This window comes from Pollicipes pollicipes, unplaced genomic scaffold, assembly GCF_011947565.3.
Source record: "Pollicipes pollicipes isolate AB1234 unplaced genomic scaffold, Ppol_2.1 Scaffold_7231;HRSCAF=8579_pilon_pilon_pilon, whole genome shotgun sequence".
Lineage (NCBI taxonomy): Eukaryota > Metazoa > Arthropoda > Thecostraca > Pollicipedomorpha > Pollicipedidae > Pollicipes > Pollicipes pollicipes.
The window spans coordinates 334,345-357,739 of record NW_023597034.1 but is presented as its reverse complement, the minus strand read 5'-3'; the positions used below and the strand labels follow the sequence as shown (position 1 = coordinate 357,739).

General features: G+C 53.1%; 2 protein-coding genes across 4 annotated transcripts; one reads left to right on the top strand and one right to left on the bottom strand.

Moving 5' to 3' along the window:
* Positions 1-1,521: 1,521 nt before the first annotated feature.
* On the top strand, positions 1,522-13,228 carry LOC119109615 (serine-enriched protein). 2 transcript variants are annotated; one of them, XM_037233318.1, is made up of 7 exons: positions 1,522-1,776; positions 2,771-2,906; positions 7,880-7,921; positions 9,461-9,578; positions 11,051-11,208; positions 11,724-11,852; positions 12,211-13,228. In XM_037233318.1, the coding sequence occupies exons 1-7, from the start codon at positions 1,583-1,585 to the stop codon at positions 12,604-12,606; spliced, it is 1,173 nt and encodes a 390-aa protein (XP_037089213.1). In that variant the 5' UTR covers positions 1,522-1,582; the 3' UTR covers positions 12,607-13,228. The 2 variants fall into 2 exon arrangements, with proteins under 2 accessions (XP_037089213.1, XP_037089215.1); XM_037233320.1 differs by lacking the exon at positions 7,880-7,921.
* A 3,042-nt stretch (positions 13,229-16,270) lies between these two features.
* LOC119110680 (coiled-coil domain-containing protein 47) lies at positions 16,271-23,298 on the bottom strand. Of its 2 annotated transcripts, none has more exons than XM_037234580.1 (9): positions 23,213-23,298; positions 21,329-21,573; positions 21,005-21,112; positions 20,583-20,757; positions 20,073-20,197; positions 19,363-19,521; positions 18,708-18,893; positions 18,024-18,197; positions 16,271-17,601 (listed from the first exon to the last, which is right to left on the bottom strand). In XM_037234580.1, exons 2-9 carry the CDS (start codon positions 21,563-21,565, stop codon positions 17,365-17,367), a joined length of 1,401 nt encoding a protein of 466 aa, XP_037090475.1. In that variant the 5' UTR covers positions 21,566-21,573; positions 23,213-23,298; the 3' UTR covers positions 16,271-17,364. The 2 variants fall into 2 exon arrangements, with proteins under 2 accessions (XP_037090475.1, XP_037090474.1); XM_037234579.1 differs by lacking the exon at positions 23,213-23,298 and adding an exon at positions 21,925-21,942 and having other exon boundaries at positions 17,365-17,601.
* Between the last annotated feature and the right edge of the window lie 97 nt (positions 23,299-23,395).

The window sequence follows — 23,395 nt, the reverse complement described above, 5'->3', positions numbered from 1 at the left end:
TTAGATTCAGTGTATTATGGACGGAATAATGCATACAGCCTTCCAGTCCAGGCCTCTTGATGGCCTGGATGTTAAACGGGAACCTTTAAAGGTAAGGTCACCAAATGTGCGTATATCGTACATCATGGTGAACCCATATCCTCTGTCAGATTTGGATCAGAAGGATTTCCGAGGGAGTAATCCATGACCGTGTTTGCGGCCTCTGATCGCCTGGGGGCCATTTGGTAGCCTTCAGAGGTCAGGCCGTTTAAAGTGCATATACCTGACGACATGATGCACACGTGACTATCTTCGTATTTGGATTCAATGCATTAATGTTAGAGTTATGCCTGGAAACGTTTTTGGCGCATACAAACAAGAATCCGAGTGTAAATACGTTGCTAAAATTTGTGAAACTAGCCCTAGTTTGAAGACATTAGTCATATAGTCTGTCTGAAGACAGACAGACCTGAGTTATGCCTGGTAACGTTTTTGGCGCATACAAGCAAGAATCCGAGTGTAAATACGTTGCTAAAATTTGTGAAATTGGCCCTAGTTTGAAGACATTGATACAAATGTTCCGAAAAACTGTACGAGGACCGGTGATTATTCCTGCAGTTTCTGTGCAGAACTTCAGTGGTATTGAGTAGAATATTAAAGGGGGTGTTTCCACATTTGTATCTGGCTTTTTAACTATAATAACCATATTAAAGACCTTTTGACGGAGCTCATGGCTGTGTCCTTTTTAAGATGTAGAACCCTCTAGTTCCTGAGCTTAAATGCCGCAAAAATGGCGTGCATGGAATGGAATGCATGGCGTCATCATAACGTCATTTCAATCCTGCCATCTCAATGTCCATGCGCCGATTAAGGCCAAGGAGGATATAATTGTCGAGGCATCATATCTGCCGTTCGTGAGCACAATCTTCAGACATAAGGGCCCTCAGTCAGTTTTTAACCACTGTTGTGCAAGATACGATGAAGCAATTAAGCAATGACGTATTGAGGAGCATATTTAATAAATAGAGGAACTGTGTTGTCTACAGCAGTTTTTTCCATTTAAAAGTATACCAAGTATACCAATAAGCGAACTTGTTTCATCCTGTTTCATACTTGATTCAATATCTTCAAATATGAAACGTTCTCATTAAAGTAAACCACAGGTGCAGTGACGTCTCAGAAAGTGTATGGATGGAGGAGAGGGGTCGATGATAATTTCAAAGGCAGTTCTTACCATGCATCACATAGGGTTAATGTTACACATTTCCAAGAAGTGGGAGGGTCGCGACCACCTGCCCCCCCCCCCCCTTTTCCCACACCCACGAGTAGAACGATCTGGTCCGTTAGGCACGCTGCCGCACGCATCCAGCCCCACGCTCACCCCTACAACCACACGCCTCCCCCCCCTCCCCCTGCCCCCACACGCGGCTACCGGACGTATACCCGGTGCGGCGGCGCCGGGCGGTATCGACCGTTCGCTGCGCCGCCGTCGCCGGCCGCCATATGGAGCGGTCGGCGTCTGCTGCCGGCTGACTGCGCGGCGGCGGGCGGACATTGGCAACAGGTGACGGCCGGCCGGCCCAGCGACGCCACCGTCGCACCCATGACCTACCTGGTCGCCATGGCCGAGGCGTTGACCGACGAGCCCGACTACAACATCTTCGAGAACAAGACGGGCTTGGCTGAGGACCTAAAGTTCCTGGCCAGCATGCCCGAGCTGTGCGACGTCACGTTCCTGGTCGGCGACACACGCGAGCCCGTCTGCGCCGTGAAGGCTGTGCTCGCCTCCCGCAGCAGGTCAGGCGGCCCACGCCGCGCCGTTTGGGCTGCAGCGGCGCGTGAGGGGTGCGAGTGCATTACTTCGTGTGTGGAACGTTTAGCAGAGCTTGTGGGAGTCAATAAATATGGCATGTACTGTAGTGGTCTGCCTGAAAGTCGTGCTGCTAGTGTATGTGTGCCTGGTCAATTTTTACATATTTTTCAATGCATTTATTCCGAATAGTTTGCATGTGTGGATTTGGCTTCAGATTACCTGCTAGGCATGGCTTTTTGCGCGTACCGTGAACGCACCACCCAAGTCGTGCCGTCCAGTTCAACGGATAATTTTGCCTTCACGCTTTCGCCTGACAGGAATAAGGGGGGTTTACGTGCCGCAAAATGCTGCGACACGGTCGCTCCGGACCTGGGTTGACCCCATTAGCCAGCCGCCAGTTGACCTTTCCATTTCAGTCGGGCAAACAATGCGCCCGTTCTAGGACTCGTACCCAGTGTCGTTGGATTATGCATCCCGCATTTTTTCCTGGTCCACGTAGCCGACAGGAGGCCATGAGTGGCGCGAGGTTAGACCAGTAGGTAACTGACCCCTACCAAGGATCTGATCGTTAAGCTTGCTTTTACATGACCGTGATTTGGTCTCCCGAAAACCGATCATTTACAAACAAATGCCAACGACAATCACACAACATGGCAACAATATATTCCTTCCCTTCACGTAGGTAATTTGTCAGCTTGGGTTGAAAGGGATGCATCCCGCGACTTGGGGTGAAAGGGATGCATCCCGCGACTTGGGGTGAGAGGGATGCATCCCGCGACTTGTTAAGGTAGCGGCGAAACTTCATGTGATGTAAGCATGTGTGCACAAAATTCTTCACAATCGGAACGTGGAGACCAATGTCAAATTTTTGACGGAGCCGCGTCATTGAGGGAGGGGGGGGGGGGTGATGTGCGGTGAGCGATGCACATGCGCAATCAATATAAGTCGTGCCGGCGGTGATCAATTTCTTGTGCACAGGGTTTTCCACAAAATTTTCTACTCCACTTCTTCACCACAACGCAAGAAAGACCAGCCTCAAAAGGAGAACAAGCTGCGCCTGTTTCTGAAGCGCAGCAGCGAACCACTGCTCAACCTGCAAAACACAACTGAAAAGGTGACGTCACTACTTGGGAACAGTCAGCCAATCAGGGCTTTTGTCCGTGCCAAACGGCACATGACTGTCAAGCTCTGGCCACTCACAGTGGCAAAGTGGCCTTTGATTAATCGCTAAGGCTTATGTGTTTTCTTGCGCACTGACTGTCCAAACGGCTCTGACTTCCGCTGTCACTGTCTACTTTGTATACTTTGTGTATGACCATTGCATTTACGTCACCATTATTCTGTACGTGCAGGATGATGTTGATTTAACTGGAGGCCATTTTTAGTCTTTTCGCATTAAATGAAAGCTAGATGTTGCCCAGCATGGTAAAATAAAGCCGTCCCGGCCACAACGCACAAATACGCATAGAGCGCTTATTCCTTAAATGATAACTATGGTTAAAGATAAAAGGATAACAGCGTCCATCATAATCCAAGTTTTGCGTTCCGCTTCAATCTTATTTCCATATCTGAGCTCAGAGTAATGTGACTAAGATTAAATGAAGCCTCCATGCAACGGTATTTAGGCTAGATGGCATGGATGTACCGGAACGTTCCTTATTTTAGTTTCTCCGGAATAAACGGACAAGTCAAATTACAAAGACAGCCCATGAAGCCTGGCGCAGTTAATCCTCACATGAGGCCGGGAGCACAGAGGCTGACAAAGGCCCCTCTCCCCGAAATTACTTGATTTGGCCCACTTTATTCCGAGGGACATTTTCTTCTTTCTCTTCTTTTCATTCTCGCTTTCCTTTTCTGTAACTGTTTCTTGCCTTTACTTTATTTCCAACGTTATTTCGAGGGACTTTTTCTTCAATACTTCTCCTCCTGCTTCTTTCCCTGGTTTCTTTATCCAGTCATGGCGAGAACTGCGTCCATTGAAGGGGCCCATGAAATAAACACTAAGGAGGCTCCTTATCCTTCCCAGACAGGGGGGGGGGGGCATGGGAAGAATTTTAAGGGCCCATTACATTTCCCGATCAGGAAAAGATTCTGGTTCCTAACGACAGGGGTAGCGCCACCAGCGAGCCAAATGGATAGCTGCCCAGTGCTGTGTGCCAAAGGGGGTAAGCATACCGTTTTGCCCCCATTTAATTTCGGAAGGCTCCATTACGCCGACAGGAGGCACCAGGCCATTAAGACAAGACATTCCACCGAATTAAAAGTAAGACTATGAAGGCACTCAAAGGAGACATTGTCTTCTCCTTAGGAGTTCTTAAAATGTTTTCTTCTTAAATAAATAATTGGAAACAAAAATTGCTCGTGCCAGCGTTGCTCATCGGCTACCATTCTGGTGACGTGGGGGCTGGGTACCTCTGGCTCATCAGGCCGGCCGAAGCGGGGTGGAGGGCTCCCGTTCGTTACTACCCTTCCCCTTCCCCCGTCTGAGATTGTCATTTGTCACATACCCGTTCATTATCAGAGGGCCTCAACCAACGCAATCAGGGGCCGTTATTGTCTCAGGGGCCCCGATCGCTGAAAGGGGTCTTCTTATACTGATATTCCAGGCACCGGCCTTGTCCCTGCTCGGGAAATAGACAATCAGGCCGACACGGAGCCGACTGCTTGTTATTGGTGGCCTCTGGTCTAAGCAAGACCTCTCATTGCCCAGCGCTCCCGGTCGGCGCACAAGTCCCTCTGATTGACATTCAAGGACCCCGGCCCGCGTGTCAAACTTCCTGACCTTGGTCAGCCCTCAGTCTCCTCGGGTCCCCAGCCGGCCTCTTGGATCATCGGAGGCACACGTAACCCATGTGCCTCCTGCCTGCATCGATGCTTCAACCGCAACATATTTTGAATGCCAGAAATGTTAGTACTTGTGCACTTCGCCTTTTGCCGTAATATTGCAGATTAAAATGCTAGCATTGTGTCCCACATGTGGTAGCTAACTCTTATTTAGCCCGTGCTAAGACCAAAACTTGACAGAATGTGGCAACGCATGAGAAAACCCCTTGGTAATAAAGTCGAATTGGTGCGGTATGCTGCATATTTTACGCATAAAACTAAAACTAAGTTTTAGGCATGGTCAGTCCTTTTCATAAACGTGGGCCTCCCAAATACTCGTTTTCGGATTCGATGTGTAGCAAGTGGTGACATATTGTTGCGTTCCATCTATTCCCTCGTTTCTGTCATTTGTTTACTACAGCCGCAAGACTTTTACATGGCTGACCTTAGAATCTGCCGTGTGAGAGGCTAGCAGCACGCGGTCGTGATATCCCCATTATGACATCGTTTTCGTGCATAGCGTTCTGTCAAAGACAGGGGCAACGGAGGATTTATTGCGGTTTTTTGGGAATGTGATAGATTGTTTTAGGACACAAAAATGTTCTACTCGCTTTACAAAAAAAAATAGTTCTTCGGTCTAGATATTCTTGACACATTTGTTTCGAAATCTGGCCTCAGCATATTTCCACTTTTTGGTTTAGGTACGTTTTTACATTCAAAGAACACACTAGCCTTTGAACTGATATCAGGTTCATTTTGTCTTCGCATTGGCGCATGAATTTACATACACTTGCTCATTATTTTATCACTTATACCTCACCCTACGACGTTGTAGTTAGGCTTTGGCTCAGGGAAGGTAAACACGATCACATATTTAGGGGTCTATCCCACTGCCAACGTTTAAAAGTTATCTGGATCTCGAACGTGTATCTTCACAGCTATGCCCAAGAAAAATGCGACCGCTAAGACTTTTAGGACACCTCTCCGGCACGTTGTGCAATCGCGCTCAAATTTGTGGTAGCCAACGAGGCATCAATTACACAAGCATTAGATATTCGTATGGATATATTTTGTGCAGGCAGGGAAACTGATTTTCGTTCCTACCAGTCCCAACAAAAATCAGGAAAAAATCATATATGGATAAATAAACGTAGGTCACTATATTTCCAGCGCTTCAAAAAGCCAAGCATTACCAAGCAGGGTCCAAGACATTCCCAGAATCCAAGTGGGGAGGGGGGCGGTTGCCGTTCGCCTCGGCTACACAGCCGTTAACGGCGCGTGTGCCGGACACGCCAGATGAAACCGCCCGGCCGCCCGTCGGGTTGCCCTCAGCACGACAGGGAGCTCTGTTGTTAGACTGCGCCGCAATACTCAGCTGCACGGCGGATTGGGGGCTGGGCTGCCAGCGAAGCCTTGGCGCTCTGGCAGGGGCTGCTCGTCCCGGTCGAGAACGGCGGTCCGTTCCACAAGGCATAGCGACAAGCGAATGCAGCCAGCGTAGGCTTTACTTCGCTTCTGTGTCGTACGGACATACTCAAGATGGACGCTGCACTTTCTTGTTCGCTGCACTGAACTGCTCTTGGGATGTCAGTGCCCTTACGACAAGACAAGTATTTTCCAAAGTGTTGTGATGTAACACATTGGTGTTAAATCTTATCATCGGAAGCCTTATGACTGAACCTATATTTGGAGTTCACAGAAGTATATATGGTTGAACCCACATTCCTCATTCACCAGAAGTGCGACAAGATGCCATTAGGGGTAGTTGGAGCTTGCTGCCGGTCTCGTCGGTGTCAAGTCAGGCAGTTGCGCCGTGCTCTTCCGAAGTTCTGGTTAACTCCCGCTCCTGACAGGTTTGGGCCAGAGCGAGTGCAGGGGCGGATCCAGGGAGAGGGGGGGGGGCGCACACAAAACACATGTGGGCAATACTATGCTTCTTTCATCCTCCATGTTTTATATTAATTCCCACACTGAATTCATCCAAGTGCATCCTAGCTGTTTTCGCTGGCATATCAACCCGCTGGTTACATTCCACTGGCAGCTGTCAGTACATGCTGCGCAGCGATGTAATACAACCTTACAGTTATGAATTAGCGGCTTGGACCTACTGTAACCTGAGCTTCTAGTCTACCGGACCTACTGGACCTCTTGTAGTCTGAGCAATGAGCGATGCTGTTTCCAGTCGCAGAAGCAGTAAGGTTGGAGGGCCGGTTCAACGATCCCCCCTGCCAGAGTATATAAGTGCGGTATCATCAATTATAAAAATCACGTTCAAGGGCGTAGTTCCGCAAAATGAGTTCGGGGGGGGGGGCTGAGCAATGCAAAAATAACTCAACCTTCTCCCAAAATATGACGACCACTGGATCTCTCCGGATTAAGTCCACTTTCTTCTGAGAGTTGGGGGATGAAGCCCAAGCTAGGGGAGGGAATGGGGGAGGAGGGGAGTGAGGGAGGGAAGAGGGTAAAGCCCGTAAGTGACTAGGAAAGTACATCCGTGACCACACTCATGTAAGTGCGATAATTTCCGCTCGCTAAATGGTTCGGGCCATCTGCGATATCACAAGCGTTAGATTCTTACCGGTTCGCCGAAGGTACCGAATTATAATGTCTGTGTCCGTTGGGAGTCTTTGGTGATGGCAATCACATTCCAAATTGAATGGTACATCTTCACAGCAATGTCCTAAACAGGAGCCGAAAAACAAAGCAGACGTCGCGCCTCTGAAGCCTGACTGTTGCTTTCCTGGTTTGCCTGTTACGTTACATCACATGCAAACCCCGTTCACAAACAAACTTAGGCACTTATGATTTCAGTTCTTTGGGTTCAGGAAACAAAAGCACATGCAAAAGCACCGTTAGAAGGCATCTCTTACAGATTGAGCTCAGTCACAGCCGCCTGGCAGGTGGTCAGGAATCTCTGTCGGCTTTCTCGATGCATCCAAGTCTAGCCATCGGCAGGGGACACCTTCCCACGAACCGGCCTGGAATAGACCTCTTACTCTCACGCGTTCCTCACGTCTTCCCGCGGCTCACACGTCTTCGGTCTACCAACGCGTTATCTCATTTCTCCTAGTATCTCCTCCTCTCTCCTCTCGTGCCTCCTCCAATCTCCTCCAGTATTATTCCACCGCTCGTCGCCTCCCCACCCACCTCCCCCGTGTCCGCACACCTGCCCTACCAGGCTGCTGGTCGCTGGGCCATCCCCCCCCCCTCCCCCCGCCACGGACGCGCCGCGCCGACGCCGGCTCACGGGCCCGGCTGTTTCAGCGTCACGTGTACCACGGTCAGCAGCTCCCCACCATCCCCGAGGTAAATATGCACCGACCCTGCAGCCGACCCCTCTCACCACCACCACCTGCGACCGAAGTCACCCCACAACCGAGCTATGCATGGCCAGTTTTCCTGCCCGCAGTGACCCGGCACTAGAAGGACATGACCTCTTTTGGTCGCGGTTTTGGAACATTTCGAGCCGCGAAGCAACAATTTTGCACTGCACCTGCATCAGATTTTGAGTCGTGCTCGTAGGTATACCAGCACAAACGACGTTCTGTTCCTGACTGCCTGCATGCGTGACCTCGACACGGTTCTCAAGGTCAGTTGTGTTTCCTTCAGCATGCCGTTTCCTTGGTAAATATGCCGCGGATGGTTCTCGCCGCCGCCGCGCCTGACCGAAGTCGTTGTCGCCCGCTCACGTTCGCAGGCGGTGACCGGCCGCCACTACGGCGCCGGCAGTCCCGTCCGTGTATGATAACGAACCCACTGTTGGTATTAACCGTGGAAGGTGTGTCTACAGATCCACAGCACTCAGTTCTCACCGTCCTCAGTCTTCCAAGCTGCGACGACACTGCTATTACGTGACAGATGTTTCTCTTTCGGGTGTAAGTCTCTGATGTTCGCTCGCCGTCACCAGTGCTATTAACTGAATGCTCTGTGCATTGTGCTGTGAGCCAATGGGTTTGAGCTCCTGGCTTTTCGGCATCTTGAGTTCTTATGCTGAAGACAACAGACTTTCAATATGCCAGGAAGCTGGCAGGAGACACCGGTCAAACGAAGATGACAGGCCGTTGATCACTTCTGATGGTCGCAGGTGAACATTGCATAGTATTAAATAAAAATGGACACTCAAAAACCTACGGTATGCTAAAGACAGAGCAAACTGAAACATGTGGAAACTCTTAATCTTGAAATATGTGTAAACTCTTTATCTTGAAATACGTGTAAATATCGAATATGCCAGGAAGCCGGCAGGAGACAACGGTGAAATGAAAACATCAAGTAGACGATCACTGCTGATGGTCACAGGTGAACATTGCACAACACTAAGTAAAAAGAATGCTCAAAGACCAGTGTATTAAAGACAGCGTATTGAAACATAAATCAACCCTGCCAGTAGACTACCTACGCCTAGTTCAGTACCCCATCAACGAAGGATCTCAGAATGTGATGTCCAGTCTCAACAAGTGAAAACCTGAACAGCCGCATGGTGACTATTGGACCAATAAGTCACGACAGTAGACTTCTAAAATGTTGCTGAAGTGTTATGTATATAACAGAGCCTGTGATAAAGGTCGGCGCGACTTTGTTTACCTATCCTCAAACGTCAAGAGTACAGGTCTTTTTCTAAACTTCTGTTCTACTATAGCCAGTGTCTCAAAGCAAAACTACAACTTAAGTCATTTTAGATTGCGCCAATAACCAAGTGGCTTGCTCAGTGACTTTTTAATCAGCTGTCTTACTCAAGTTTCACTCACAACCCTTAAGCCAAGCTGCATATTGGCCCTGCTGCCTGAGCTGGGCGATTGGTTGTCGACCCCTGGCGGTGGGTGACGGGCGTCTGTGGGCCCGCAGCCGACCCAGAGCCAGCACCAGACCCTCATTATCGAGGAGTTCGAGCCGGACGTGTTCCGGCAGCTGATCGAGTACGTGCACACGGGCTGTGTCACGCTCCAGCCGCGAACACTGCTCGGTGAGTCGCCTCGTGACGGCGGCTGCGCCTCGGCCGCGTCACACACCGCGTCACGGCGGCTGCGTCTCGGCCGCGCCACACTCCGCGTCACGGCGGCTGCGTCTCGGCCGCGTCACACACCGCGTCACAGCGGCTGCGCCTCGGCCGCGTCACATACCACGTCACGTGGGCTGCACCTCGGCCGCGTCACACACCGCGTCACGGCGGCTGCGCCCCGGCCGCGTCACGCACCGCGTCACGGCGGCTGCGCCTCGGCCGCGTCACACTCCGTGTCGCGGCGGCTGCGCCTCGGCCGCGTCACACTCCGTTACGTGAGTTGCGCCCGCCGCGCTTAAAGGAGTGTTTCATATTTGAAGATATTGACGCGAGCATCAGATATGACAAAGCATGCTTATTTATGATATTGTCATGCTTTTAAAGGCAGTGTTTCACACTTATGCGAGGTTTTGAACTGAGATAGCCATCTCAAAGACCTTTCGGTGCTGTTCATAGTCATGCCCTCCTTAAGACCTAAGCCCCTCTAGAGTCTGAGCTATACGCCCGCGAAAATGGGGAGAGGTATATCGGGGAGAGTACCTAGATACCTGGCCGTATCGAGGACCACGGCCCAGAAAAATATTATTGTCACAGCGCTCATGTCCGCCGTTTATGAGCGCGATTTCCAGATATAACGGTGGCCAACTGGCTCTCGATCAATGTCGCGCAAGGTCTAAAGCATGACGCAATGAAGAGCATATCTACTAAACAGAGAATCGTGCCGTCTTTAGCGGTCTTTCTCACTTTAAACGTATACCAACAGTTGTGAGTGGCCTTGTTTCATCACATCTGATGCATGTTTCAATATCCTCAAATGTGAACCATTCCCTTTAAGTGAAAGAGACTGGTCTGGACGGCACAATTCTCTGTTTAATAAATTTGCTCCTCAAAACGTCATTGTTCGATCACATCACAGTACCTTGCACAGCATTGCTTCACAGTCAATTGACGGCCGTTATATTCAGAAATCGTGCTCACAAACGCCAGATATGAACGACTTCACACTTATATTTATATTGACCTTGATTGCCGCATGGCTAATGGAATGGCAGGATTTGAATGACGTCATGATGGTGTCATAAATGTCAAGGCGGCTTTGAAATAGTCTCCCCGAAATGTTCTCCACGTCTTCGCGGGCGTGTAGCTCAGAAACTGGAGGTGTTAAGGCCTTAATAAAGGCAGGACTGTGAACTGCGCCAAACAATCTACGAGATCGATTTTTCAGTTCAAAATCCCATGCAAATGCTGAACATTCCCCTTAAGACTACACCGACATGACCACACCGCCGCCCAGCCCGCGGAATCCGCTGGCGTCTGTCAGGAGAGCGAGGCGCCGTGTGTTCCTGTGACGCCAAATGACGGGCGCCAGCGACAGTCAGCGCCCGGTGGAGAGGACCTTGCTGCGCGCCGGTGACGTATGAACCCCGCTCACGCAGGTCTCATGAACGCCGCTGACTACTACGGACTAGACGAGCTGCGGCGGGCCTGCGCCGGCTTCGTCCAGTGCTGCATCAATGTCGACACCGTTTGCGCTCTGTTGGCTTCGGCAGAACGATACATACAGTACAAGTGCACCAAGTCTATGGTGCAGAAAGTGAGCGGTGGGAGGGGGGGGGGGGGGGGAGCGGGCGTGCTGGGAGAGTAGACCCACTGCAGTGCATCTGTTTAGCCCAAAGCGTCTGTGGATACGCTGGGAAACCGTCCACAGACGCCGGGCTAGTCTCCTGACCGCCATTGATGGAGCGTTTAAACAGTCTATGCAATGTAAAGCGTTGAGCTTAGTTCGTGCCAGAGCCAGAGCCTCTGAAATGGGAGCTTTCAAAGACATTTTTAATAGCACCTGCTGTGGTCGTCGCAAACCAGTCATAGCAAATTACCGCTTCGCACCGGGGCCCTCTGAGGCACCGTCTTCGGGCTGGGCTACAACGCCAACACGCGGGGTTAACGCATGCAGCAGAAGGCGTGCCAATATGCTCTTCCGCACCTTCAGTGTTCGCTGTTTTTAGGTACCTATATGTCGTATATACCGCACTACGTCACGTCTATACATTTATCGCACTATCTCATTTAGCGCCTGGCTGAGCGTGATACGTTTCAACACTATTTCAGGTTTTGGAGTTCGTTGATCTCCATGGTAACGAGGTGTTGAATCTGGGCTCGTTCACGCTGCTACCGCAGCATGTCGTGCGTCTCATACTGGCCAGGGAGCTCAAAGCCGACGAGGTTACCAAGTTCCAGGTGGGTCTTTGCCATATGTGCGTCTCACGCATTTTTCGTGGATGTAGTGAAGAATTTTTGAATTCCGTGAATCGGAATCGATTATCGAAAAGGCATGCACTCGGGGGGGGGGGGGGAAGGGGGAAGTAGGATCTTGCGGAGTCAGCCTGCGGATGTGATGCAGGCGAGCCGAACATAAAGCTCAGGCAGGGACGAAATGTTCTTCTTACCATTTTTGGGGGCATAGCCACGTTGTCTCCCCGCCCCCCCCCCCCCCCCCTCTTCCGCGCCACTCCTCGCACCTGTTAACCGGCACGCACGCACGTGTTGTGGGTTCTGGAGTCGCGCGTGGCTAACCACGCCGCCCTGTGTCCTGCAGGCGGCGCTGATGTGGTCAAAGAAGTACTGCGATAACTCGAGCCTGGACTTGCGCGAAGTTATCTCCACCTTCCTCGAGTTCATCCAGTTCCACAAGGTGCCGGCCACGATCCTGATGAAGGATATCCACCCGCTGGGCATCGTGCCGGACCACATCATCATGAACGCGCTGGCCTTCCAAGCCGACCCGAGCAGCGTGGAGCCGGCCAAGATGTCGCCGAAGCGAGTCAGCCGGCGGCGCGAGCTGTCCGTGCAGAGCTCGCTCGACCCGTACGGCAGCACCACCACCCTCTCCTCCAGCACGTCCAGCGACATCAACAGCGACCGCCATAGCTCGGACGGCAAGCACAGCTCCGAGGGCGGCTTCACCGGCTCGCCGCTAGGCCGGCCTACCTAGGGCAGGCTTCACTAGGGCGGGCCCACCTAAGGAAACGTGTTTGGGGCCGGCCCAACCGGGACGGGTTCAACTGGGACAAGTCCGCCTAGAGGGCGCACGCTTGAGGCGAGCGTACCTTGGGCGGGTGTACATGGGACAGACCCACACACCAGGGCAAGTTCACCTAGGACATGCCCACCTGGGGCCGGTTCACCTAGGGAGGCTGGCCTGGAGCCAGCTGGCTTGGGACAGGTCTACCACTGGCCGACTAGCGTGGGACAGGCCTGTCAACGGCCGGCATGCTTGCGGCGGTTTGCCCCGGGCAGTATCTAGCAGGTCGGGCACGACTCCAGGCCTGGCTCGTGTTGGGTCCACGTGCAGTTCTTGCCACACGCCCCTCAGCGGCGGACCGGTGTCTCCACAAGTGCATGATCCGTGCATGAGGGTGCGCCGTCAGGTCTGACACCGCTTGTCCGGCCTGGAAACTGGCCAACCTCGTCTCAGTTCGCCGTTCGTGGTCAGCTGTGACCTTCACGGGTAAGGTTGCCTTCACCCCGTCCGCCCGTTATGCATAGGCCGTGCCCGTACCCATCCGATACACAAGCTAAATCGGCTTCACCCACCCGTTATCCACCTGTTTACATTTTTTCTGCCCTGAATTCTAAAACACGTAAAATTTCGGGAAAGTTTGCAGCCAAACTTATTATTTTACATTGATATTTGCAACATCGGTGTGAATGAAGCTAATTATTGCTAAGATAATCGCAACTAGTAACTTTGTGTCGTCTGGGAAGTAAGAGATGCGTGGTTCGAATCCCCGCAGTAACCATCCTTCCTGCCGGGCTGAGGGCAGGCGACGCAATACAGCTTCAGCAGCCGGTGCGTCGTCAAGCCGCGCTGACAACGGTCGCATGGCGTGGGGTTTCTTGCAACATCTACCCGACAATGCGGATACATCCACCCAGTACCAGCGATTCTCCGCAAAGCTGTACCCATCTCAATCCGTTCCCCATTCCATATGGATCTCCATGGGCGTACCCGACCCTTGAAGTCCTCCAGCGGTCGGCGCCCGTGGCTACCGTCTGACGTCACGTGATGCCCCACCACTGCCCGGAGCGGAGGCCGGGCCGAAGTGCGCCGTCCTGTCCAGCGCCAGGGTCTTCTCTGCCATGTGGAGACGCGGTGAGATAACGAAACTCCCCGTGGACCTCGTTCAGACCACGGAGACGCGGTTGGCAAACGCTCCCTGTACGCGAGCACGTGATGCCCCCGGGGGACGGCCACCGCACAGCCGGTGAGGGGACGGCCACCGCACAGCCGGTGAGGGGACGGTCACCGCACAGCCGGTGAGGGGTCAAGGGCGTGCCATTATCGCAGCGCGGCCCCGTTGCCTCCCGTTCGCCCACTCCTGACCATCCCGGGCCTGACGCGCCCGCCGAATGCACACCAGCCCTAGCCAATCGTCGTTTCCGTTGCTTCACGGCGTGCCGGTTTGCTCTATATCGTGCCGTATGCCAATGAAACCATTCGGAGTATCTCACATCACGCGGACCCTCTCAGCGGCCGATCCCGAGTGTAGGTTTGGTGTCCGTCGCTGCAGATGTCGCGCCCCTTTCGCACGTACCGGGATCAAGTCAAGTAAGCCGATCTGTCGTCTGGATCTGTCATGACAGCGGAGAACGCCCGGCGGATGGGCACGCGCACACGTCCGCCGCGTACTGTCAAAGATGTCGCCACTGTCGCAATGTAATGGTGTCCGTCTTCGCCTGAATTGTACGTGCTTTGCTCGTGTGGAATGTGTGCGCGCGTGGGTGGCACCGGACATGGCGGAGCCGGGACCTTCGCGGCACTCTACCCCGGTGACGTCACAGGATACGAACTTGGGGGACATAGGAGGGGACGCACCCAAGAGGACGGGGTGGCGACTTCCCCGGTACTAGCCAGGCCGGCGCGGTCGGTGGGGAGGCGGGTGTGCGGGCTCATATTTTCATAACTGAATTGTAGCTGGTAGTCGTCGACGGTGTGTGTGGTCCCTGTGGCGGCCACCGTGGTGTTGCTGAATGGAATAATGTGATGTACCGATGTGATGTACCGTGTTTGTACCGTTCAGTACGGGGATGTCTAGCACAAGAAATAAACATCGATCCGTGTCGAGAACAGCCCGTGTGCAGCCCGCAGCCATGAAGCAACGCCGCGTGCTCGTGACGGACGCGAGCGTCAACACCATAAGCCAGGCAAGTATCTAACATGGCTTCGGGCCTCGCGCTGCTAGGCAATACTTGGTAACTGCTCGTACACATCGGAAACCACTTCGGAAACATGGAAACATAATAAAAACCAGGTAACTGCAATTTGCGCACTATCATTGGACCGAGGTAAACCCATAGCAGCATTGCTGCCCACTGACCACCTGCATTTATCCGATGCCGTTGTGTGTACCCGCGCACGCCTTACGTTCTCGCCGACATGTCCCACTAACACATACTATGGGCGCGGGCCTCGGGGCCGGCGGGTACCGGCACCGCCCCGTCAGCAGGCCGACCAGACCAAACATGCCCCATTAACACATACACTGGGCGCGGGCCTCGGTGTCGGCGCGTACCGGCGCGGCCCCGTCAGCGTGCCGACCAGACCAAACCTGAACACACCGGACCGGACCGGATCAGACCAGATCAGAGCGCAGCAGACCAGACTGGACCAAACCAGGTCGAACCAGACCAAAGCAGACTGGACTGGATACAACCGCATCAGACCCGGCCAGATCGGACCAGATTGGGCTGGAACAAACCAGATCAACAGCGGGCGCTCCGTTCCAGTAGCTTAAGTGGCTAGGGCGCCTGTCTTGAGGTTCATTCGTCCGTGGCGAGCAAGGCTCGAGGCACTTTAAACGCAGGCACTTTGCTCATGATTGGGATGACCTACGGCCGGTGGCAGTGGCCAGGCTTAAGGTCAGAAGACGTTCGAGGTTGGGGCTGGCCGTGCCGAGCATTACGGTACGTGAAACCTTCGCCACAAAATCTGTCATTGACTTGCAATTCCCCGATCAGGTGATGTCGGGGCTCACGCACCACGCACTGTTTGGTGTGTGTTCTGATCCCCAAAATAGATCCAATCAAAAAGTTCTGACTAAATTTTCAAAGAAAAAATACCCGGTTTGGACTGAGACTGGCAAATGAACCACGCCACACAGCACTGGCTCGCTCGCAGTGGTTGAACAGGACTGGACTGCGCTGGACCCGAGGAATCTGGCCCGGGCGTCAGAACGGCCTGGAGCTGAAGCTGCGCCGCCGACCGTCCACAGAGCCTCCAATCTCAGGCACGCGCTAGGATTGGCGATAACTCACGGTGATGATGTTCTGCAACCCGACGGACGGGAGGCAGCAAGCCAGCCTGTCCCACCCAGAGCCCGCTGTCGTGCTCGCTCGCGGGACATGCAGCCTGTGCCGGCCAGACGTCCCCAGCGGTTGTTTCAGGAGAGCGGCTCGCCAGGCGTCAGGGCTTCAGGTTATCTCCTGGCCGGACACGGAGCAGGCCACCGGACCACGGCGCATCAGTCGATCGCGTGTATTACCCTGCGAGTATTGCAACCGGGACCCAGCCGCTCACAGTGTGCCTGGCTACGCAGGCGAGACGCCTACATCAAACCTGCAGAACACGCCGACACGAAACACGCCACTGCGGATACGCACCCCACACGCACCAATACCACACATAAGCGATGCCGACGGGGGCTGCAGTCCGCGACCGGTCGTAGGTCCGGCCGCACTCCTCTGAGGGGAGCCGTGCCATCTGATGGTCTCCTGTGGGACGGGGGGCGGGGGGGGGGGGGGGGCTGGGGAGGAAAGACCGGAGCAAAGCAGCTACACGAATTCCGGAGAATGCGCCGAGTCGGTTTCATAACGCGCTCGATGGCAGATTTTCGCTATTTTTGAGTTTCCGACTACATCACTGCACTCAATCATGAGATCCAAACGGGACAAATCGAACGGCTCGGTCTTAGTGACGACGCGAGACACGCTGCTGACAGGAGTGTGCCCAAATGTTACGTAAATCTCCGGGATCCATCAATGAGACGGAATGCTCGACAGTCTACAAAATAATGCGGCAGCTGAACAAAAACAGGTTGAAAGTACATCAGGTGGGTCTGTTGGCACGCCAGTCAGCAGTAACATCACATGCCAACCAAACTTCGTCGGCCACGCCGGAAGCTGGCGAAACAGGACGGCCCGGCCTCTCGGCGAGGTAAACCGTCAAGTTCACGCCAATTCCAGCTAACGAAAGCATAACCATGCCAGGGATGAAAGTTGGCGGCGTATTGACCTATGCAGATAGGTAATGGGGCGATAGTCATTTTACAACACGGTTGACCAATCAACGAACACATGGAGCCACCCTGGCGGCAGTTCAACAAAATAGAAGCTCCAAACCATTGAATAACAAAGGAGATAAACTCATTCAACTCATTCGCCGGACCGAGCCGAGGGGCAGCCGCGAATGACAAGCACTGCGCCGTCATTTACGGCGAGTTCTGGGAGCGCACTTGAAGCCAGCAGAAGGATCGTTTCAACGGAGGGGCACGGACCAGCGTCAACCTGCACTCAACCATGCAGGAAGACCAGCGCCGTGACTGCAGACCAGACGCTCCGGGAGACAGACGTGCCGATGGCGTCAGCCGGCGGCCGCACGTCCGACACCGGCCGCCGGCCGCTGGCCGCGACACACCAGCGCGGCGGGCAGGACCGGCCGGCCAGCACGGCAGCCGACCGAAGGCGGCGCCTCTCACAGCGCCTTCACCTTCATCTGGCGCATCTGGGCGCGTCGCTTGGCCTCGCGCTTCTCGGTCTTCTCCTCGAGGCGGCGCTGCTTCTCGGGGTCCTCCTCCTCCATGATGCGCTCCTTCTCCAGGCGGCGCTTCTCCTCGCGCTTGGCCTGCGCCTTCTCGGCGCGCGACTGGTGCGTCTGCTTCAGGTACGCCTCCTGCACGCGCAGTCGGTTCTTCTCCGCCTTCAGTCGAGCCTGGCAACCACACAGCAACGGTCACTCCGCGCCAGCACGGGAGGACGGGGCGCGACACCGTCAACTGGCGCCCAATGACCTCTCATACACTGTACGAGTGACAGCCGCTTTGGGACTCAAGCGGGCCCACACGGATGAGAGGGCATGAGGATTTGTGGCAAATGAATCCTAGTTTAAGTTGGCCGCGAAGTGATCAACTTACTAAAACTGCACAGAATAAAACACAAGGGAGGAACGCGCCTCGGAATGGTACCTACCAACACAACGCACCACCCATTATGCAGCCATGCTGGCAAAACTCACCAAGTCCGCCACAATACAGCCATCTCTGATAACGTCACGCCACCGTAAGGAAGCACGGTGAGCAGCGCTGTTCCCCGCGCGTGTCCCGTGCCGCGCGGCAGCCGTGCCGGTCGCCTTACCTCCCTGCCGAGCTTGCAGCGCTTCATGCGGTCCACCATGTAGAGCACGAGCTGCATGAGCGGCCGCACCGTCTCGACGTCGGCTGGCAGCAGGCGGCCGCGGCCCGGCAGGTTGAAGCCGAACGCCAGCGTCGGCCGCACCTTGGGCGGCTCCACTGGCGCCGAGTCGTCGATCTGAGGGCGGCGGCGGTGCCATGAGCGGACGTCTGGGCGAGACGCCACACGCGCGCGCCTCTCTCGCAGCGCTGCGTCGGCCGAGAGGTGACGCCAGAACATGGCGCTTGTCGAGCCTCGCGTACCCGTCCGTCAGCCGGAGCACGACTCCTCCATCCCAGCCCGCCTCTCTCGCAGCGCTGCGTCGGCCGAGAGGCGACGCCAGAACACGGCGCTTGTCGAGCCTCCCGTACCCGTCCGTCAGCCGGAGCACGACTCCTCCACCCCAGCCCGCCTCGACTCCAAGGTTCATGTGTGCTCTAACACACCACACGCTTCGCTCCCCAATACTGGTCTGTCTCCTGCGGTAAAACGCCGTGTTTCGGCCTCAAGCACCGGTCAACGCGCACGTTTTTGGGTTCCCAACGTCTGTTCCGTCTGTCGCTCCACACACACCTCCCGGGGCCCCAACGCCGGACCATTCCGCCCATTCTGACTGGGGCTGGCCGCTTGCGCCTGCACCGCACCCACCTGCTTCGGCCCCGAGTACTGATCGGACACGTGAATGAAGTCCACCAGGTCGGGGTACTTGTTGACGACGGCCGTGACGCGCGAGTCCAGCACCGCCGCCGTCGCCTCGTGGATCTCTGACATGAGCGAGAAGTGCGCTGGCAGGCCGTGCCGCTCTGCCGACTTCCGCTCCGGACAGTACGTGTTCTGTGGAGGGGCATGGGTGTGGAGGTCCCGGTCGGGGTCGGCAGCCCGGGACCCGGTTGCTGCAGCGGGCCGTGAGCTGCGCGTCCATGGCTGGTCGTGGACTACGCGTCAAAAAAAAACAAGCCTTTTTATGTCAGGCACCCATATGCTCAATTCCAGCTCACACCAAGCTTACGAAGGAAGGGAACAAATCATGTGTCAATGCTTACAGCATGTTACTGCAGATAACAATGCTAACCAGCAGCATAAGCGCACTTACGGTGCTCGCCCTTGGAACAACCACATGGCCAATAGCTTTCAGCACAGCGGCCGCATGCTAGAAGCCAAAATGTTGCACAGGGCACACGTTATATCTTTCATGGAACACACTACATTACAAGGAGCAACGACTGCCGCTTGTCGATACCTCCACGACGTCTTCCCCCACCCCCAACGCGAAACAAATGTGAAGGAAGGTCTGAACTCTCACCAGGTCGGTCATCTCCTTGGCCAGCTTGGCCGCCGACTTCTTGCTGGCTAAGCAAAACACAAAGGTGTCCATCTCCTCCGGATTCATCGTGACCTTTATTTCTACTTGGTCTGAGGCAGACTTCATCATGGTGGACATGACAGACACAAGGTCCTGACGCTGAAAAAACAGCCGACAAAACGTTATCCATACAAACACACAGCAACAACAAGCTACACGAAATATTATGCATTTTGTGCAGATTTGCGTTCTTTCTATCCCGCTAATCTTTCCTAGTTGCTGACGGTGTTCAGACTTGCGCACGTGACAGGTAATCCATCGCCTTTCATTACAGCCTGTCACGTGGCGGCATGTCGACGCATGCGTGCACGAGCATTACAAACAGATCACGACCATGACTGCAAATAAGGAAGGCAAAAGACAAAGTCTCAGAGCCCATGTGTAGTGTTCAGCATCCCTGCGGCAAACGTGACAAGGCAGACTGAGCGCGGGCAACACAACGAAGTCGTTTCAAAACACAGATCACAATATGGACAGACGGCACATTGCCTCCGCAAAATGATAAATCATGCATACAAGGGCACACACCATTGACCCAACACAGAACGGCTCACCAACTGGGCCGGGCGCGGGCAGGCAGTATCCACGGGTGCACAACAGCGTACACACAGAACCAGGCATGGCACGTACGGAGCGCGGCGGCCGCCTACCTTGAGGAATTTGAGCTGCACGAGCATGCCTTCGCAGCAGACGCGGCCGCTGCACCAGAGCGTGTACGTGTTCTCAGACTCTTTCAGCAGGGCGCCGCCGCCCGGCTCAGCCTTACCGTCGTCCCCTGCCAACCACACGCTTTCAAGTCACGACAAATCTCGCCAGAACGCTCAGCACATTCTGAACAGCAATCTACAGCATTGTTCGGCACGACAGAGAGACGTCTCAGCACGAGACCTTGCCATATCTGCTGCCAATGAGGTCAGGCAGTGGGTTAGAGGATCACAAGGGGCATCCCAGTGTCACAAGAAAAGGCTGACACCGTTCGTCTCATAGTCCCAAGATTGAGACACGGCGGACGTTCGACTTGAGCGCCAGCCAAGCACGCACTTCAAACCGAAAACACGGCAACTCACGGTCACAATATTAAAGACAGCAATAGCCATGCTTGTGGTGTTTTGAGAGTGAACATGTACTCGTTACACCACTGGGGGCACCAGTGCACTGACCGACTAGTGAAAAGTTGCTCTCCAGCAGTGGCTTGTGGGCGGCCAGCCAGGCATTCGCCAGCTTCTGGTTCCGAGTCTTCCCGGACACGAAGTTGATGAAGTAGACAACGATGCCAGCAATCATCAGCATCTCCACGTAGAACTTGTCCCAGTTGGTGGAGCGATGGACAGGAACCTAGAAGAGCAGGGCCAGCATGTGGTCGTGTATTAAGTCCGGCGGACCGCTTGCCGATCAGAACTTCACGCCCACTTCTATCGCGTTGAACATGTACGGGAAAAGTATACCCACAGCAAACCATCATTGTCATGCTTATCTCACCTTTCCACTAAATTATTCATAACCATATTCATGGCAACTGATGCCCAAATGGTTCCCACAGCATCAGCACGTAAGTTCCTGGAGTAGAAACGGTCCCCCTTACATTCGCAATCGTTATTTTCGGCTGCTCCTTGCTGCCTTGACTTGGAGATGCGGATTCAAAACCCTCAAACTCCTCCTCATCTTGAAAATGTTCAAATTCATCTTCTGTCTGAAATCAAGAGATACATATCTGATAACAACCAACGTGCACACTGCATAAATGCTAACAACTCTGACATCTCAATACCCCACTGCCACTCAGAGCATGTGTAAGTGGCTCAACCCAGTGTCACTACATTGTCGCCCACAGTGCAAAGACGAAAACAAAATGCCTTGTTAATCTTCTGCCCACTCACTGCTAATATTCTGCTCGGACTCTACTCACCTCCACCAGCCCGTCGTCGTCGTCCAATACGGCATCCTGTACAGGACTAGGAGTTGTCTTCCTCTCTGGCTCCCGCGGCTCCTCCTTGGTCTGGTACGGCTTTTCGAACTCGTCGTCGTCAAACTCCTCAAAGTCGGCAAAGTCGTTGTCTTCGGTCTCGGCCTGGTACTTGGAGGCGCGCACGTACAGTGAGAGCACCAACAGCACCAGCAGTGTCTTCAGACGCACGTCCACCATGGTAAGCCCTGCACCAAATAAGCAAACTTATCGGCAAGTGACAAGGATATTCATAGGCATATTACCACACAAAATTGGCATGTATTATCACTCTATGGCACTGTAACATCAGCAAATATTACACCATCTAATAAGACACCACTTAATTTCCAGATTGCTATGCCAATTCAGTGAGATCATATACATAATCACCAAAGCACAACATGGAGTTGTCAGATGCTCCAGATTTGAAATCCTGAATGTCTATGTTCATTATGATGGCAAATTCATGGATACTGGTTGAAACTTTGATGATAACTTTTGGTCTATTGGAAGTGCCAGCAAGAATTTATTGGGAGTGCCACATACAGGAAAGGTACCTTTTCTAGGTTTTGTCCAATTTTTTCATAGAATGGCTTTCTGGGACCAGTGGTGGGTCCCCATGCTTATCATTGTTTGATGTGTAAGCCCTAACACCACCATCCAGCTGTGAAATTCCAGGTAAGTAGACCTAGCTAGTTGTATGTGTAAAGAGCTCAGCTGTGAATATGCTCACAAGAGTGCAAGATCTAATTTGCATATATTTCATTTGTTTTTCCAACCAAGCCAATTTTTACATATTGCTGGCAAAATGTAGTATATGAGATTGTGTTGCAACAAGTACTCCTCCTTAGCATGGCATGGCATCTATTCTAAGTTATGCATGTGATGAAAAGTTACACATTAAATCTTACACACTGTTAGAATATAACCATATTCTGCTCTTTACACACCTATGAAAACTCAGTTTTTTTACTGAACTTCACTCACAATACAGCTATGAAGGAGCCAATCACACCCAGGGGTTGATTCAGAATTTTGGCAAGGGAAAGGTCACAATTTATTGTGGTGCTCCATGACACTTGATCTCCCTCTATCAAGAACTCCCAATTTCTGCCACCTCAATTTCATGTCAATTTTTCTATCACTAAAATATCTTCAACAGGAATAGTCTATAAATTTGGTATATTTCATTTTTAGAGGTCAATGCTTCTTAAATTTGTCAGTTAAACTTGAAGATTTGGGGCTATTTGTGGTGTTCTGAACATTGGTGCATCTTGAAAACAAAGTTTATGTGAGCATGACATGAAGATTTTGGGCCCCCTCACCACATGACTCTGGTGCTACTTCAGCCCAAGGGGACCTGCCCCCCCCCCCCCTTCTCTCAGTGTATCCACCCCTCACTGTACCCCAGCATAACCAAAACCTGGCTGATTGCATAGTCAATGTTGACCCTACCTGAATTAAATGACAACTAAGTGAATGATAACCTTGTTTACTTTTTTACCCATTGAGTATATTTTTGTGGTATGTCTTATTAGGTAGTATGGATATGGCTACTGCAATCCTTGCCATTATAACTCACCAGCATTTACCAAAGAATCTTGGCTTGTGTAAAGCAATGAAATCTGATAAGATGGTGACCTGAGGAAGTAAAAAACAGCCTACTCTACACTATGTTGCGCATTTCGTTCATGAGGCATTGCTGTTGCCTCACATGGCACTGTGTGTGTATTTCAACTTCTTCCACCTTGCTTACCCCCGGTTGGTTGCAATGGACAAAAACACCCCGGCGACCGCCTATATTCAACGGCCTCTTCAAACCCCACCCCTAGATAACATACGTACAACTCAACTGCCAAACAATCGCAGGAACTCAGGGGGCCGGTACCTCGAACCTGTCTTGGATTAGAGTGCGAAACCCCTGGGCTTAAACGTAGGACCGGTATCACAGGTCATGAAAACGCCAGCTCCACACACGCAGCAGGGACGAAACGAACTTGGCTTCACCGAGGCTCCATAAATACCTTA

Coding starts and splice junctions, on each gene's coding strand:
- LOC119109615 (XM_037233318.1), top strand. CDS start 1,583: ATGACCTACCTGGTCGCCATGGCCGAGGCGTTGACCGACGAGCCCGAC. Junction 7,922..9,460: donor AGCTCCCCACCATCCCCGAG/GTAAATATGCAC, acceptor GTGGGCCCGCAG/CCGACCCAGAGCCAGCACCA. Junction 11,853..12,210: donor ACGAGGTTACCAAGTTCCAG/GTGGGTCTTTGC, acceptor TGTGTCCTGCAG/GCGGCGCTGATGTGGTCAAA.
- LOC119110680 (XM_037234580.1), bottom strand. CDS start 21,565: ATGGTGGACGTGCGTCTGAAGACACTGCTGGTGCTGTTGGTGCTCTCA. Junction 20,198..20,582: donor GAGCAACTTTTCACTAGTCG/GTCAGTGCACTG, acceptor TGTGGTTGGCAG/GGGACGACGGTAAGGCTGAG. Junction 18,894..19,362: donor CCAAGGAGATGACCGACCTG/GTGAGAGTTCAG, acceptor GCCCCTCCACAG/AACACGTACTGTCCGGAGCG.